General features: G+C 26.8%; 1 protein-coding gene across 1 annotated transcript; it reads left to right on the top strand.

The window, feature by feature from the left end:
• Nucleotides 1–11,570: 11,570 nt before the first annotated feature.
• Nucleotides 11,571–18,026, top strand: LOC145829682 (uncharacterized). Its single transcript, XM_082937538.1, has 9 exons — nucleotides 11,571–11,671; nucleotides 11,949–12,125; nucleotides 13,013–13,105; nucleotides 13,295–14,139; nucleotides 14,523–14,634; nucleotides 14,932–15,102; nucleotides 15,273–15,409; nucleotides 17,129–17,354; nucleotides 17,818–18,026. Exons 1-9 carry the CDS (start codon nucleotides 11,605–11,607, stop codon nucleotides 17,850–17,852), a joined length of 1,863 nt encoding a protein of 620 aa, XP_082793664.1. The 5' UTR covers nucleotides 11,571–11,604; the 3' UTR covers nucleotides 17,853–18,026.
• The last annotated feature ends 1,276 nt before the right edge of the window (nucleotides 18,027–19,302 follow it).

The raw sequence follows: 19,302 nt of genomic DNA, 5'->3' as shown, positions 1-19,302 counted from the left end.
TAACTCTACTGAATCAGACGGCAGATTTTGTAAGTAACCGACTATTTAAAAAGTTACTCGCGAGTTTGCTCTCTAGAAAAAAAGTCTTCGGCTACAGTTATTTAAAATAAAAGGAATGTTCAATGACAAAATACTACTACAAAATAAATGACATAAGCAATTTATAGCACTAGTATAATAACTGTTTATGAGCCTAGCTAGAATTTTCACCATTAGAAGCTCTTGTTATAGAAAAGATGTTTCTAGCTGACAAATTAATAATACCTCACAGGCCGTAAATTTACGCCTTGCGGGTCATATTCTCCCGACCTCTGCACTAAATAAATGATTTCTTAAATACTGATCATCATTCAGACTAACTTTTTCTTTATAAAATAGATTTTAGTTTTTTCTCATGAGACATAAAAATATAAGTTTTAATTATTTAGCAGTTGAATAGTTTGGTGCACGTCAAATGATTTAAATCAAATAATTTAAAGTTTAAGTCTAAGGTTTCTAGTGACCTAGTGTATAAGTTAAAGTCAACTTATTTTTAAATATTTTAAAACAGTCGCAGTGTTATAAAGGTTTTAAAATGTATACTTCTTTGTACAGGTATATTTGCAAAACATAATGGTTTAACAAAGTTCGGATTAAAAAAAGTAGTTTAGTAAGTGCACTTAAGTATGTAAAATAACATAGACACTAAATTAACGTTAAAAATGATAAATCAATACTTATATTTCTTAATATTGGTAATGAAATGACATTTTTCATTTACTATGTTTGAATATTAAATCTTAAGTTTTGTTATGTCGAGTGTCATAGTTACTGATGCAACTAAAGTAAAACAACAGTTAAGAAAAAAATTAAGAGTTATTATGCCAGGGTTGCAACAAGGTCAGGATAAACTAAATAAAAATGACTAAGAATCAGAAAAAAAATTAGGGTTTATGAAAAAAAGTCAGGAAATTAAAAAAAATTCAGATTTTGTCAGTTTAAATTTACAAAATCCGTTATATTCCAAAGCCTTCAAATGGTAAAAAAATCTTTTAAAGTCAGAATAATAATGCAAAACTTTCTAAGAATTTTACACAATTATTTAATTTCTAATGCCTTCATCTGGTATAAATTAATGAAATATCCTATATAAAACTGCATAATTTTTCTATTAACATGTTAAACAAGTACCCTACTTGAAAACGCAGTTATTGTAAGCATAAAGTCGTAAGGGATGCTGTGGCTGATGATCTTGTCTTAGTTAAGATGCATTTCATTAGTTATGTAGCATCTCTCATGCAACCTTTTTTTGACATTGTACCAGAGTGCCTATTGTTGCCTTTATGCATGAGGACATTTCGTGCTTGGTAACTAATTTGCTGTGTATCTTTATGAAAGACGGGATAGTTTCGAACCTAAGCCTTCTTCAGTTGTTCAAGAATAAATTGAATAATTAAGCTTCCCTAAAGCCTGCCCTTGATCTTAGTTGTGAAGAAAAAAGACCTAGTTGAGGAACAAAAGGTCTTAAATTTCATAAAAGATTATTTGTTATAAAAGCGGTTGAAAATCTCCGGAGCAGAATAGCTATTGGAACTACATTTGTAAAGAATATGTCATGCCTAAATCCGTATAGCCTTGAAAAATTAGGATTCATAATTGTTGTTAAGCGTTTTGCCAATATTTTGCAATCCTTAACAAAGCAAAAAATGTGATCCAACACTGAAGCTGATGCTAGCATTGATCAATTTAGAACTTTGATGAATTGCCAATGAATGTCTTAAAGTTCAACAGCTTCAAGCAAAGTCAAGATCGTTTGGACCAGTTTTATTTTGAAACATTGGAAGTTCCTACCAAATCTTCTCTCGGAAAAATGTTGCAATCATTATTTGTGTTGCACAATGACCAGGCTGAGGTCGAACGAGGGTTTAATATTAACAAAACTCTGCTTGAAAATAACATGAAAAAAAAACTATTACACCTAGAAGAATAATTAGAGATTACATGTATGCTTACAAACTAGAACCATATTAAGTCAACGTCTCGAAAGATATGCAGATGTTGGTAGCCGCCGCAAGATCCAGGTATGTTCTATTTTTAGAGTGTTACGTTTTAGTTTTAGAGTAATATTTTATGATTAAAATTCGTTTGAGCATACTTTTAATAAATAAATTGTTTTATTTATACAGGTATTAAGCGTTTTTAAAAGAACAAAGGCAGGAAGAGATGGAGGATGTAGAGGAATCAGAGGCAGCAAAACTGGAGGTAGAAATGAATGAGTGCAAAAAGAAAAGAAATGAAGCCAACAAATTCTGGCTTCATTTAGAGAAAAGGTTATCTTCGACAAATGTAGGAGCAGCAGATGAGAACGATTTGAATAAAATGAGGCAAATGGTTTTAACTGCCAGGAAAATGAAGCGGAACGCAGACCAGATGAAGGAAACTATATCTTCATTAGATGAAGAGGTTGAAGTGCTAATAAAAAAACGGAGGAACTAAATTTAATACATATATTAAAAAAAACAGTGTTTGATTAAGTTCTTTATGGTTTTAAGGTTTTAATTGTAAAAGTTCGTTATTGTTTTAAAGTTTTAGTTGTAAAAGTTCATTAAAATTTATTACTAAAGATTTAAATGATAAAAAAAACTATGTGTACTAGCTCGTAAGAAACTTTATAAGCATGTGGTGTACGACTCGATAACCGAAAGGTTCCTTTGTACACCAGGTCTTTAGACCAAAATTTTTGAGTGCTTTTTTTTATCGTTCAATAAACAATACTAATAATTTAAGGTTTTAATTGTAAAAGTTCCTTATATGTCCTTTCGATTATTTAGACACATTTATGTTAGGAAATGCTAAAAAGTTGTTTCTTTTTTCAGAAAACTGTTTTACAGACAAACTGGTTTATAAGGTAATAATACATGTATTTTGCTAATAGAGCTTTTTTTTGTAAATAAATTAATCATACACAGATGGTCCAAGTGATGTAATGGAAGTTTGATGATTGATTTCAGAAAAAAAAAACTGTTTTTTTAACCTGTATTAAAATTTGATTGAAAGTTTTATATAGTTTAAAGTGTTAGATTATGTATTTTAGAATAAATCTAAATTAAGAGTTTGATTTAGAAAAGTCAGGAAAATTTTAGGAAAAAGTCAGGAAATTTTTCTCAGCTTGATCTGTGGGAACCCTGATAATGCAACAACTCATGTGCTCGACACTGTATAGTCATATATATACTCCTCAGTGAGTCATTCGAGCCACAATTTTACCGCAGCAGGCTAGAGTCAACATGAAGTTTTAGATATTAGGACTATGTTATTTCTTTGTTTTTATTTAACAATGTTTACTTCTAATACTTATATATCGATTAAAATTCCTAGTAGTTTAGAATAATTTTATTTTATACGTTCTTAACTACCTTTCTCTGAAATTAAAACTGTTTTTTAAGGTTTTGATACCATCCCAGGCAATTTCTAAAGCATATTATTCTTAACATTAATATTTATGCATACATTTTAGTGTTTGCATCTGTTTTTTTATAAAAAGTATAACCACTCATTTGTCATTCATAGTTTGTATAAGTAGTATAGAGTATAGTTTATTGAACGATAAAAAAGACGCTCAAAATATTTGGTCCTAGGACCTGGTGCATGAAGAACCTTTCGGTTATCGGGTCAGACTCACGGATACCTTTTAACAGTTTGTCCAGGACAAGATGTTAAAAGTGGCATAGAGTATAGCAATAGTACGTAGAGTAGCATTTAGTACCCTTCAGTATAATTAGTATAAGTTAAGTCTAAATTAATTATGGGTTATAGTGTGTATACAAAGTACACAATAACCGTACAAGTTATTAAGTAACCAATAATCTATGTTGGTTTAAACCAGGATTTCCTAAAAATTTTTTTCAAAGACCCCTTAAAAGGATTAAAAAAATCTATGCCCTTCCGACACGATTTCTAAAAAAACTACCCTAAAATACGCCAAAACTTTTTTTTTTATCACCAACTCTAGAAAATCTAGGCAAATTATGGCTTTGTGTCTCCCCTTTCGACAGCTTATAGCCCCCTAAATTTCTGAAGTTTTCACATATCATCTAGCATAAGTTTTAAAACTACCCTTAAATAAGTCTAATACCTTTTTTTTCATCATCAACTCCGAAATATCTAGTGTAAGCCAACTTGTGGCCTTATCAAATTAGGACGAATCAAATTATAGTCTCCCTATGACTCCTTTACTACTCACATCTCCCTTTGCAGCTTATAACCTTTTTGGTTAACCCTTGTTTAAACTCATAAAAGATAATACTTAAATGGTTACAGTGATTAAAAAAATATTATCAAAAGTTTTTGGAAATTCGGAAAATTGAAAATTACAAAAGTTTTTTAGATAAATCGCTCTAGAAAATTTAAACATAACAAATTGAACATTGAACTAGCGTGATGTAAAGTTTTAATTGTTAAAAAGAAAATTTAAATAGTTACAGTGATTACAAAAAATGTTTTTTAAAAACAATCAAAAGTTTTTGGAAAAACAAAAAGTAAATATTTTTTCTGACATTTTAAAACTTGTACTAGCGACCTTAAACGTATAAAATGTTTTTAACGACTTTAATCTCTTCATAAAAAACACATTTTAATTTTACATATTTATTATGTATTCTACAATATTGATACAGAAAATTTAGTACAAAGTTTCTTTTTTTTTAATTCTTCTTGCTATCATAAATATTTTCATTGAATAAATTTTACTGATTTAAATATTATTAATAATTAGTTGGAGTTTGTTTCTTTTGGTCTTAAGTTACCTTTTTTTATTTAAAACTTTTTTTGTAGTTTTGTGATTTGAAAACAATAAACAAAGTTTAACTATATTTTGCAAACTAATAATAACAAACAAGATACATTATAAGTATGACTTTTTCGTATTTTTTTAGACCTTAAAGTTATCAAAATAAACAGTGCCTAATCATTTTTTAGTATTTGGCATTTACTTAAAACCATAAAAATAAAGTTTCTGCGACAGTTTATGTCAATGTCTTGTAATTTAAAATAACCACTTGTTTGTTGTTAAAACTAAGAAGATCCCCAATTCTTTTTAATATTAAGCAAAACTTAACTTTAATAACTACAGTAACCTCTCGCATCTTTACGCACTCTTGACGTTACGCACTCTCGTTTAGTTACGCATTTTAGAATTCAAAAAAATATAAAAATAGAAACTTTAATTTTTTTAAATATTGCACAAATTAGTTTTATTGCAAATTTTAGATTCTAAATATGTTTTTAAATGCTAACTCACCTCTCTATATCTTTAGACTTTGTAAACCTATGTTCCTTGACTAATTGATAAACATTTAGTTGTATACATTCTGATACACTCAGTAGTAAGTATATCAAAAATTTTGTTAACCATAAGAGATTAAATTAATATTCTGAAAGAAATATGACTGTGTTAAACAATGAAAGTATAATGAAATAATTAGAGTCGAAAACATAAACAAATTATACAGCACTCTTGACCTATATATGAACAAACATCTAAAAAAGAAATCTAATAAACCATAAACAATTTTTGTTAACTATTTTTCTATATTTTATATATTTTTGTTCAAAAGAAGAAATCCATTACGGCACCAAATGCATATTTTTGTAAATAGCTATATAAACAAATTTTAATATAGACACCACACAATTTCTTAATTGTAAGCAAATGCTTAAATATAAATTGAATTTTCTAAGTAGAATAGAATATAAATTTTAAGTTTCAAATAAGTCACATATAAATAAAGATAAAATCTACATATCATTAAAATTAGAAAAAAAAATTCTACAAGTATTATTATTTTATACAAATTTAAGTCCTTTTTATTAACATTTGTATAGTTTTATCTTTTGTTTTCATATTTATAAATAAAGTAAATAAATTATTAAAAACGGAAAAGTCCCCAGTCTGCTTTTAACTAGAAGCAATATCAAAAAACAGTCATTATGGTAAGTATATCTGGTACCTCTCATATCTTTACGATCTCTCGTATCTTTACGGATTTATTCTGTGGACACAATGTGCGTAAATAAGCGAGAGGTTACTGTACAAGTTTTATTTAACAAAAGCAAATAATACAACAGAATTACAGAAATTATGTAAACTTTAAAAATTTGCCACGTAGCAAAAAAAATCACAAATGGTTGTAAAAAGCATGTGATTTGCATAATTAAGTATATTGTAATCATATTGCAACGTCGGTCTACTATTTCCTATAAATCGACGGAAACTATAAAACCTTAAACTAATGAGAGGGTCTTTTGTAATCCATATGGTTTTAGCAGTCTATTGTTTTTGCCCTTTTAAACGAGGGTTTCTCAAAGCAGGTCATATGGCCCCCTTTGGGGTCATTTCAGAAATATAGGGTACATAAGCTGGAAATAGGGGATGTGAGTAGTAAAGGGGTTATGAAGCAATAATTTGATAGACCCTAATTTGATTGGGCCTTAATTTTACTTACAATTGATATTCTTGAGTTGATGATGAAGAGCGAAAAAAAGATCTTAGGCGTATTTAAGTGTAGTTTTTTGAGAACTTTTGTCGGAGGGGTCATAGCTTTTTTATTTCTTAAAGGCGGCCTAATGAAAAATAAGTTTAGGTATAGACCTTCTAATTATTGTATGTACTTAATTTTTCTGATGCTTTAAAACCAGCAGGAAAGTTTTAAATAAATGCTACTATTTACGTCACTTAGTTATCAACCACTCATCATTAAGTATAGGGTATAATAAAAAACATCTTATAAGTACAAAAGTAAATTACTAAATTTGTCGAGAATTTTACAGTATTATAGCCTAAATGGTAAAAGTAACATTAAAAAAACTAAGATTGATTGTACTTTTAAACATTTAACTATATACTGAACAAAAATCTTTACATTAATATAAATTAAATCTATAAAATTTACAAGTGTTTTTGTATAACAAAACTTTACTCATAGTTAGGGCAAGTTTAAAAACTTTTGTACATAAAACTTGCTATGTAAAAGTTAGTTTTTACCTCGTTATAAGTTTAACTTAGTTAAAATTTTATAATTGAAAAATTAACTAGGTCTCAAAAAAACTAAACTTAACAATTTTTTAAAATCGATAAAATCAAGCAATTTACTTAAAACAAGCTGCTAAAATAAAAGAAGCCATTTTTATTTACATTTTCTAACCTTATATCTATAAAATTAAATATTAAAAAATGTTCATGTACTTAAATTTTTTATAACTAGCTTTTGCATATAAGGACAAACTAATTGTCGTGACCTTAACTTTATTGTATTTGTTTGAAATGTTTATTTTGAAAGTTTTCAATAGCCTTTAGTTTAGGTCAAGGTAATTTTTTTTTATAATAAATGAAAAAACTATAGATAGTTTCAAAGTTGAAAAGTTTGAATAAACCTAAATGCTAAAAGTTTTATAAATATTTTTAATTTTGTTGTGATTTATTTCTTAATATTTTACTAAAATAACATTACTTAAGAAAAAATTTAATACATTAGATTAATCCAAGTTTTTGAATTTTTCGCAAACGTCTTATTTTTACACTTTATATTGTATTTGAATGTAAAACCTAATATATTAAAATATTTTTGAAGTGTAGTTGTTAATTTCATTTATCAATTTCAATAAGTATTAATAATGTCTAATTTATAAAACACAAGTTAACATGATTTTAAAAGTAAATCTGTATACTTAACTTTCCTAAACGATTATCAATATAAAGATTAAAAATTGTCGTTATTTTTCAGTTCTAAAATGCTTTATTAGTTAATTCTTAGAACACATAATTACAAACTAAAAATATTATACCCTTTAGGTTTTTAGTTTAAATAGAACAATAAAAAAATTTAAATAACAAACCAAAAAAAGTTCTCAAAAACGTTTTTAGTTAATTCATATTCAAGTATTTTTCTCTTGCTTAACCGCATTCAAAACCAATGTGTGTAATGAGAAAGAAACTTTCCTTAAATTATAACAATATCGAAATCACGGAAATATCCTAGTTCACCTAAAGAACGCTGATAATTAATCTATGATAAGTAAAACAATTAAAAACTGCAAAGTACACATTGCCTCGCTGATAAGGAAGTTTAAACGTGACGATAGATGTGAAAAATTGCTTTCTACACTTTATGATTCATGACATACAACTTGCAACAATAAATATTATACCTTGTGAAACTACCTGTTTAAATGAGTATGAGTTTTTTTTCATAATTTAGCTAAGCATGTTTTGTTGTTACTTTATTTTGATTCTTTTTGTACAAGTTTTTAAAAAATATTCGAACAATAGTCTAAAATGAAACTTTTTTGTTTGTTTTTATAATGCATACAGTAAAAACCATCAGGTTAATTAATAAAAAAAAATATTAAAGAACCTACTTTAAGCAAGTACTGAATTTTAGTGTTTAAAAAAGTCGATTATATGATGTTTAATGGATAAAAAAATTCTTTTTTTTAGTAGTTTCTTTGGTAAAAATTTTTATTAGATGCGTCAAACTTTTGTAAAAGTTTTTTTTGTCAAAAAAAAAAAGGAACTCAAGCAAGAAATAAAAGTGCTTTTTATATTTAGTTAACATTTCGATAATATCTTATAATAGCAAAACTTACAATGAACGACAACAAAAAATTAAAAAAGTAGAATATATATTGACAGTAGTTAATTTAAATTTATAAAAAGACGTAATTTTATGAAAGTGGAAGTTTTCAGCTGTAATTTTATTGAAAGCTTAAAAATGTTTAATATTAACTATTTGAGTTTGTTGAACGACAAAAAAAGACGCTCAAAATATTTGGTCTTAGGACCTGGCGCACGAAGAATCGAGTCGCACACCTCTTGGATACCTTTTAACGTCTTGTCCAAGACAAACTAACTATAACAAATATAACTACTTATATATATATATACTTTGTAAAACACTTTTATCAATGTTGAAGTTAAAGTGATAAATATTTTACAAGTTTTTTATGATAATACTAAAGTAATAAGTAGTATTAATTTTTCACAGCAGTGATTCAACTTCAAAAATTTCAATAATACAGTGTTTCGTCTGAGACATTTGTAATTGATCTTATTAAGTTCTAATAATTGAAAAATAAGTTGTGTTTTAATACTAAGTAGTTAAAGTTACTTACCTAGTATAGAGGCATTAAACAGTAGAAGTCTACAATAGTTATGATTTTATAAATTAAAGATAAATTAATAGATGTCAAGATGCTATCTGTCAAAAAAGGTTTAGGTTAATGCTTTAAATTCAATTCTAAGCATGGTATGTGAGTTTATTTTAAACGAACCATTTATTAGTTTAAGCACACTTTGCTATCATAAGACGTTAAAAGGTATCTGTGATCTGCGAATCGATAACCAAAATTTTTTTTGTGCACTAGGTCCTAGGACCGAAAATTTTGAAAGTCTTGTTTTGTCGTTCAATAAACTATAATATTAAGCTTCAATGATTAAGCTATTTGAAAAAAAGCTTCCTTTATGCCCAACATACAAAAAAATCATCTAAGTTAATAAGGTTTATTTAACTTTTATTTTTGCAAAATATAGTCGTGAAAGTATATCGAAGACAACAAGTTGAATAAACTAAAAACTTTTTATGCGTTTCGACATTTGTTTTCAAAGACAATAAATAACAAGGAAGTTTATTTCAAAATTATTTTTTATAGTTAAACTTTTGACAGCTTCAGGAAAACGTGTTGACATCACGTGTTATAAATTGTAAGACTAAAAATTTTAAAAGTGATCGGGTTTCTGAAAGCTTTTTAACTAAGGTGCTGGTAAGTAATATAAAAAGTTTCTAGATTCACTCAGAGTTAACTAGTTCATAGGTTTTTAAAACATTTATCATAGGGTTAGATTATTTAAAGTCAGTTTTATTTTTTATTACTATTGTTAGTTTTCGGAGATGTATTGTAACTTTTCTTAAGGTATTATCTATTTGTTAAAAATGTTTCAGTTCAAAAAAAAGCTTTTTATCATTTACATTGCATAATTGCATAATTAAATTTATACTTACGTTGAAATATAGCGGAGGTATTTTGTGTATTAATTAGTTCTTGATTATTTTAACTATGAGTAGCGCAACTTTGCTTAAAGTAGTTATTATAGTAAAAAAACAATCTTATTTACGCAAAGTTTTAAGTATTTAATCTTCTCTTTACAGAAAATAATACTGAATACAGATAATTATTTAATAGCAAATGCTTTAATCTAATTAAAGCAAACTGTTGTTAAAATAAAAAAAACCTTAAGATTTAAAAAAATGTAACAGAATTGTCAAATTATCGGATAAGGCAATAAAAGAAATTTTTTTCAAAGCTTCAACACACACGCGACAAACGATAGAGGAAAAAAGTTTAGTATAAATTCTAGATCGTGAGATTTTTTTGTTATAGTACATGTGTAGACCTTTAGTATAAGTCGGATTTTATGAACATTTAATAAATTAATAAAGTAGTTATTAGTATCAACAAAACTATCACTTAAAACAAAAAAAAATAATTAGATTTAAAATTCAGGAGAGCAAGTTAAAATAGTAACGAATTCATAACATTAAATAACTTATGTTTTATGCTTTTTATAATGTAATTTTATGTACATTAATTTTAGATTCTTTTTATTAGTATTTTGAAAAATACTTCTATTTATATTTAAAAGTTATGATAAAATAAATAAAAATATGTTTGAGTTTACTGAATTTATTTATTCGTTTTGAAAGCTGCATAAAAAGTTTCAGAAAGGAAAACTTTTTTTTTTGGCTTATTAATATATTGAATGTACATTTTTAATTTAAACTATTTCTTCATAGCTATATAGACAATATATTCAAAAAAAAATTATTGTTAAAGAAAAATATCATAATTAAATTAAATAATTTGTGAAACTAATTAATTAAAAGCTGTAACTTTCAATAACTCTCTTAGCTTTTTAGTTCAGCATTTTACTAGTGCTCTTAATAAAACTTTTTTAAACGTGAAAAACATTTAAAATATTTCATAAGCGTAAAATTTACTGAAAAATATCTTAAACTAAGGTTAATCTGAGATGTTTTATTTATTGCTACAAATTAATCTCCATATGTTAAGTTTGTAGTTGGGTAGTTTTTATGTATCCATTCCAATTACATATCGAATCCAATAAAATTGTTATATAAGCATTTGAAATGTGTTTTAACATCCAAGTTCTGTAACAAAAGTTTATTCTAATATGGACTTTAAAACTAGTGATATTTGTAATTACTAAAGCCCGTTTATTATAGATTTAAATAATGTTTAAGAATATTTTTCAGTTAATGACAGCTGTAGATTAGCTTAAAATAAATTCTAAATAAAAAATATTACATAACTCGACTTGGCTGTTAACTAGTGAAATGTCAAAAGTATTGCTAAAAATATTTGATTTGGAAATCCATAATTTTATATTTTATTAAAGCGTTTATAGGTAACATAATGTTTTTTAAATCGCTATAATACATTTATTTTACTTAAAAGTCAATTTAAAGAAAAATAAATGTTTGTGTATAAATGACAGTAAAACAAAAATACATTTTACAGTTAAGTAAAAATTAACAACATAGTATTTCTAAAATGTCATTTGAAATGGAAAGAAACAACAAACAAGACGAAAGTTTTATTCGTGAAGTCCCTCAGCGAGGTTAATTTCAAATTTTTTTAAAATAAAAGGTACATATCTTTTCAGTTTTAACATATTTTTATTTATAAAAATCATTTACATGATAGTTTATGTTTGAATAACGCTTAAAAATTAGCAAATGTTTCAAGCTTATTTTTCAACTTTACAGTGTGTTATATTCCTTACAAATAGCGTGTTTAAAGTTATATACATCTTTTCTAAGAAAAAACTTAAGTTTTTTAGTTAATTTAGTTTTAATTTTTTGTGTGATTTTAACTGATGACAAAAATGATTGCAGATGCAGAGCTGGCCGTGCAGCATCAATTTTTAACTTCGCAAAATGCCAACAGCTGCCAAACAAAAAAGTCAAAACTGAGCAAGGTTTTAAGTTCCAACAGAAAAATTTTGCTGTCGGTTGTAGTGACTTTTTTGCTGCTTCTTTTTCTATCTACAATGCTCGTTGTTTTCTTGAAAGGTACTTTTTCGATCAGTAGTAAAAAAAACTAGCTTAAAAAATAGTAAGTAGAATTTTAAACTGAAAAGAACACTTTTAACAGAATAAAAGCGTTTAAATGATTTGTTTCTAGTTTTGTTTTTGTTTGCTTCGACTGAAACTTATCTTTTTTATCTCGCAACGTTGTGCGGTCGAATCTTTGCTTTCAACATTAATTATTTAAAAAATTCGAGTCGTGGTAGCGCAACAAGGCTGAAACTACTTGTTTGAATTAGAAAAAATACTTTAAAGTTTGAATGCTTTTCACTTTAGTTTCAAGAATTTAAAGTTTTGATTGAAGAATCGTTGAGTTTAGTTTTAGTATTTTCTTGTTAATGAATAATTTCATTTAGTGTTAAGCAAAATGTCAATATGAACGTGGTATTTGTTGGCAAATAATCGCACTGTTCAAAACAAACGTAATTGATCTCATGGATAAGAGTAAATAAAAACATTAAGTACTGGCTTCGTTCTAGAGTTTATTTCGTTTTTTTATTGAAGTTAATTTAATTTTAGTCTGGAGATTGAAACTTAAAAAAAAGTATAGTTTAATGTTTGTATGTAATAATTTAAAAGTCCAGACAAGTTAGATTAACTTTAAAAAGAGTTTTTGAAAACTATATTATAAACTAAGTACTACTAAAAATTTTTAGTTACAAAAGTGGTTATATTTTTTGTTATCTTTTTTTAACCAAATACTAAATTTAAGATTGAAAACGACTTATAAAACAAAGGTAAAATTTTAAACCTATAAAAACATTTTTAACATTCTTAACTGCAATTTAAAACAAGAAAGTTATATAGTAGAAAAAAAAATATTTGTATTATGTAGTTTCTAAAATATGAAACTTAAAACAATGTTTTCAAAGCACCAAAGAACCCTTCAAGCAAAACGCCAGACCCTCGTGATAATCAGAACAAAATATCAATAGTTTGGAAACATTTAAGCACAAGTAGCAAAGGTTTGTTTCACTCAATATAACTTTATTCGTCACAGTACAATGTGCTGTACTTACAATCAAATCTTTAAAACAAAATTTAAGGCTTATAAAAAATTCAAAAAATTCAAAAGTTATAACGGTTCAATCATTAAATACAAGTGCTACAAACATCGAAAAAAACTTGACCGTGTTCATTATTTTTATCATTAGAGATGGAACAAATATCTAAAGCGACCGGCTTCAACTTGACTGACGAATCAAAAGCACTTGTGTCACCAGAGTACTATTTTGAAGAATGCTGCGGATTCACTGTGCAAATTGAAAGACATTTTTCATTTAAAAATGCGCAAGTTTTAATTGTTTTAAAAAGCCACCTTAACGATTCTGATGATCATAAAATTGACGTTTTTCCACCCAACAAAATAATAAGCACACCGACCGCTTTAAAAGCTTATTTTTTGAATTCAGAAAAATTAATGCAAGCAAACTTCTTCAAAATCTTTCTCATCCTTCCAAAAACCGTATTCACGTTTTTGTCTTCCGATCCAAACTCAACCATCAACTTCATTCCCTGCAAACATTTCTACAAGATGTCGCACAACAAAAAAAAAACCGAAAAGGGAATTCCTGGATTCAAAACCGAATTTCCGATGCGCTGCAACTTCGAAGTTCCGAGCGACTGCCACTGGGTGGCGTTGCGATCGGGAGGGAAAAATTTCGAGCGCGTTCAGTCCACCGACGGTGTGAAAAGGGGCATGTATGTCGACGATGGGCGGCACAAATGGTTCGCCATGACGTCATCAACGCTGTCATCTCTGTTCGTTTCTCCTCTCATCGAAAGGCGGTTTGACGTCGTCGAAGTTTCTTTTTTCTACGTGGTGGCGCTTGGAAGCAGCCTTTCGGTTTTTGCGGTGGACGAAAATTTCAAAGCCGAAGACTTGCGGGACGGTTCGGCTTATGGCCAAGAGACCAATTTTAATAAAACTACAAAATACAACAATTGGGTTTTTGCCAGAGTTCAGATTGAAGTGCCGTCACATTTTCATAGCTTTCACGTAAGTGTTGTTTTATTTGAAAGTTTTGTTTATGGTAAATTAAAGTTACTTAGGTATATTAAATACATATAACAAACAAAAATGTTTTTTTTAAGTTACCTATTTGGAAGAATTTGACTTTTACAAACTTTTCGTAAAAAACTTACGGTTTTTCAATAAACGTAACATAAAAATCGATACTTTAGAAAAAAATCAAATGGAAATTCATTTCGAAAATCCTTAGTAACTTGTTTTAAAATTAGAAATAGTTCTTTTGAAGTCTTTAATTTTGTATGCTTGAAATAATTTCAATGCAACTTTGTCAATTTTATTTTAGTTCATGATGAAGTTGAAAGAAATTAAAAAAAAGCATAAATCTCAGTATACTAACAAGTTATTTACAGATTGTATTAAAAGCAAAGGCAAGTTCAAAGTCAACAAATTCGACGATGTTTGCCGCAATTGACGACATTGTAGTTGATTTCAAACAACCTAGTTGCTCATCGGAAACTCAAGGTATCTGACTTACACGTGTTTTACAATATATTTACTTATTTAAATATTCTTTTAGTAATAAAGTAATAAAGCAACTAAAGAATGATGTTTGAATTGTAATCTTTGTTATTTCTAAATTGCTAATCTAGTATAAACTTTCGTTATGCTTGTAAAATGCCAAGTAGGTTATCTTTTAAATTACCAAAGCAAAGTAGTACTTGTATATCTCAACAAGATAAACGTTAAATAATTCGCATATACTTTTATATGCATAGCTTGTTCTAAAATCACAAAAACTTAACTTAGACTTCGAACCAGGTTCGACTTTTCTGGATTGTCAATTCACAGCAGACTACGAAATAAAGTACAAAGACGATTTGAGCGATGCGATTTGCAATTGGAATGGCACAAACCTACGATGGACCATGTCAAACAATTCCACATATCAGTATTATTATTGGGACGGGGTAGATGAAGAGCAATTAGAAGGTGACAGCTAGTTTATCTTTGATTTGATACATATGATTTTTTTGATTATTTTTTAATAAAGTAATTTTAATATTTAATCAAGTTTTCAGTATACCTATAAATTGTTTTGCTTGTAGTAATAAAACTTTATTAGAAAATTCGAATTTATTCAAAAATTTACAAAATTCCAGGCAGAGGTGACGTTTTGAGTTTTGTGCCTTCTCAGGGAGTTGGTAGATTGGGTAATACCCTTTGGAGTCCATACCTTGTTGCTAATAGCAACTGTTCGTGCGTCATGACCTTCATTTACCTTATTTACGGACCTGATGTAAGTGAAGCAGTTGGTATTTGAGATTGTTTTATAATTAAAAACCAAATTAACGTTAAAAACACTTGTTAAAAAACATACGTTTCAAATTAAACGATAGAGTTTTGTGAAAAAAGTTGTTATAGAAAAGACTAGAAAAAAAAATATGCAAACTTATTTGAGCTTGAACTTTTTTTGTTTGTTTTGTGTAAATAAAACACAAATTCATAAGAAATGCTTTAATTTTAGTTTATAGAAATTCTATACTTTATTACGCCTTAAACTGGTTATCAATTAAAGTCTTAACTACTATAAGGGAAGAAGCTATGTTGTAAAATTGTGTTTGCTTTTTTTGTTTATAAATGTTATCAACACAGTCTAACAAACATAATTTTTACAAAAGCAAAGTGTACCGCAACTAAATAAAAAATTACAAAAAAAACTTAATACAGACAATTGAAATTTCTTTATGATATTTAAACAGAGATTTAACTTTTGTTAAACTTAAAAAGCATCAAATTAATCAAAGAAATATGATAGAAGTCCAGCGTTATTGTTTAAGTAACAAAAAAATCATTTTTTTATTTTTCTAAGGTAGTCATTTTCTAACAAACTCAGAGTATTCTAAAGTATCTTACAAACTAGATTAGATTAGGTTTAACAAAAGCTAAAATATTTACAAACTTTAGGAATCAAATACAGTAACCTCTCACTTATTTACGCACATTGTGTCCACAGAAAAATTGCGTAAAGATACGAGAAATCGTAAAGATACGTGAGGTACCAACTAAACTTACTATAATGTCTGTTTTTCGATATTGCTTATAGTTAAACGCAGACGGGGGACTTTTTCACTTTTAACAATTGTTTACTTTATTTATAAAAATGAAGATAAAAGATATAGCTATAAATACATTAAAAATTTTTTTTTTAATTTATATAAAATAATAATTCTTGCAGAAAAATTTTAGTAATTTTAATAATAAAAATATTTATCTTTATTTATATGTGACTCATTTGGTACAAAACAGATTTCTTTTTTATATGTTTAGTCATATATAGGGCAAAATTGATGTATTATTTATTTGTGTTTTAAACTCTCATTATTTCATTATACTTTCATTATTTAACACAGTCATACTTCTTTTAGAACTTTAAATTTAATCTGTTAATGTTAGCAAAGCTTCTGATATACTGAGGTATAACTAAATGTTTATCAATTAGTCAAGGAACATAAGTTTACAAAGTCTAAAGATATAGAGAGGAAAATTAGTATTAAAAATAAATTAAAAATTTAAAATATACAATAAACCTAATTTGTGCTATTTAAAAAAAAATGAATATTTTTTTTGAATTTTTAAGAATTCTAAAATGCGTAACTAAACGTGAGTGCGTAACGTCACGAGTGCGTAAAGATGCGAGAGGTTACTGTACTTTTACTTGTATTTAACCAAAACTGTAGTAAAGAAGTTATTTTTACTATTTAATAGTTTCTTATTTATCTCAGTCATTATGGTTAAAAATAAAAACTACCTGAAGAACAACTTAATAGATTCTCACCTTTATAAATCAGGTACCTCGATTAACCATAGCAATACGGAAAGCTGTACTATTTCTTTCTAACATTAGAAACTAATCAAACTTAAGTATAATGCCTTGTTAAGTAGCACTTCGATCTTTGCACTTAAAATTAAATTTTAAAACAAGAAAAGTTTAAACTTTTGTACACCAAAATGCCAGGTACCTCGGTTAACCGTAGCAATGCGGTATCGGGACAAAGAGGAAATTGAGGTTTTGTGGGGATCGGAGGCGGGAGTTGTTACCACGGGAGAATGGAGGGAGGCGAGAGTGGAGTTGAATTTGGAGAAGGCGAGAGGGGAGTGGAGGATGGAGTTTCACGTGAACAACGTTGAGGATGCTGGAGACGATCACGTCAATTTGGACGACTTCGCGTTCCAAGGATGCGGTTGTTATTTACATAATTATTAAGTATATTACTATTTACACTTGTTTGTATAGTTTGATTGAAAAATAATAAGAAGCTACAAAATAGTTTAGAAAGGCACAAAAACGAAAGCCGAGTGAACTTTTTGCTGCTTTGATTAAAGTTTATAACCTAAAAATAGTTAACTATACTTTTACTATAGTAATTAACATTAGTACTTGAAATCTTTTCGTTTAATTTACTTGAAAAAGTTTAATGTTTATTTTTGGCTTTACTATCAGAAGGAACATTTAATACAGAAATACTTTTTTCTAAACTGATTACTTGTTATTACCTTCAGTAAATTTATATGTTTTATAAATTATTGTACTAGCTATGAAACAACTTCTTAAAAATTTAATTTTTTGTTAAACATTAATTACTAAACTTTATAAAAAATTACAGCAAAACATTTACCAGTTAAAGTGTAATTGTAACATTTTAGATTTCTCACCATCTACAATTGAAGCGGATAATTAGAAGTGCCTCGATCTGAAAATTAATTAAGATTGAATACCAAAGACCTACCACCAGATATTTTATTAATTTTGTTTAAGAATGGCCTGTTTTGTTATACAGGCGATTTTAACACTTTATAAATTGTCTCTTAGTTTTTGCTAAACTGTTATCAAACTGATTTAAGCATAATATTTAAAAAAATATAAGTGAAAAGTTAAACTAGTCAAAACTATGTGTTTCTAAATTTTCATAAAAGCAAGGTTTTATTTAAAAAAGTTAAAATATTTAAACAAAATCATAATAAATCTGTCTACTTCATAAACTTTTAATATTAAATAGTAGGTTTTTCAGTTTATTTTAAAGCTTTTTTCAAAGTTAAACAGATTTTATTTTTATTAACAATTATATTTCGAGAGCAAAGTTTGAAAATAAGATTGATGCTACACTGTTCGATTCAAAATACTTTCAGCTTCTAAACTGCCCCTAATTTTTCTTTTTGTGTATAGACTTTATTGGTTTATGTTTTTTTCAACTAAAGGTTTCAGAGTTGTTTTGTCGATACTTTATAATAAACTTTGATGTTTCGTAGTAATATTAAGTAGCTTGAACTAACCGCTTTGAGTTTTAAGAGTTTTAACCAGTAATGAACTAATTGTAAATTAAATTACATAACTTATTCAATATTTTACAAAAGTTTATATTAATTAATAATCGATAAATGTTATCTTGTAACTATGTTTGTTAATTTAATTTATACAAATAAGACTTTTTAAAGTAAAGCGTAATATTAATATTCTTTAATTAGACAGAATAAAACTTTTTTTTTGATTTATAACGGCTTTTGTACTTTAAAAGTAGGTATGAAACATAGAGAGTATACATTTTCTCAAAATAGTTTAACTTTTTTGTTTTTTCAGTAACCTAAACATCGATTATTAGAAGTCTTGACCCATATATTTAATGTATTTTTTCCTTACAACATGTTGAAAATTAAAGCGTGCTATTATAGTAATCAATACAGATTTTTAAAAAGCGTGTCAAATCAATAAATAGAAAGTAGTTTTTAGGATGAAATATTTAAAAATTAAGCAAAATGAATTTTAAAGCACAGTTTAAATTGTAGAACTAACACTTAAAAATTTTTACGTGATCTTTTTTGTCAAAACAATGTATAACTTTCTTTTTATTTAGCATTAAGAGTGACCTACGTACTTTTTGAATACTGTTAAAGCTATTTTAAGTATGATAAGTAAGAAAAAAACTTGCAATATGAAAAAAGGTTTGTAGCTTAAAGTATATCAAAGCTTTATAAATTTAATAAAACTTAGTTTTCTTCAATTTTTTACCTTACTAAATTTCAATTTTTAAATTACTATTTGTCAAGAAGTATCAATAAAAATTAGAAAATAAAATTAAAAACTAATATGTTCAAATTGCGTAAGTTTTGATTTGAGTCGTTTTTATTACAGTT

Source organism: Thalia democratica, chromosome 2 (genome assembly GCF_965202585.1).
Source record: "Thalia democratica chromosome 2, ktThaDemo2.hap1.1, whole genome shotgun sequence".
Lineage (NCBI taxonomy): Eukaryota > Metazoa > Chordata > Thaliacea > Salpida > Salpidae > Thalia > Thalia democratica.
This window is presented reverse-complemented; position numbering and strand designations above follow the sequence as displayed.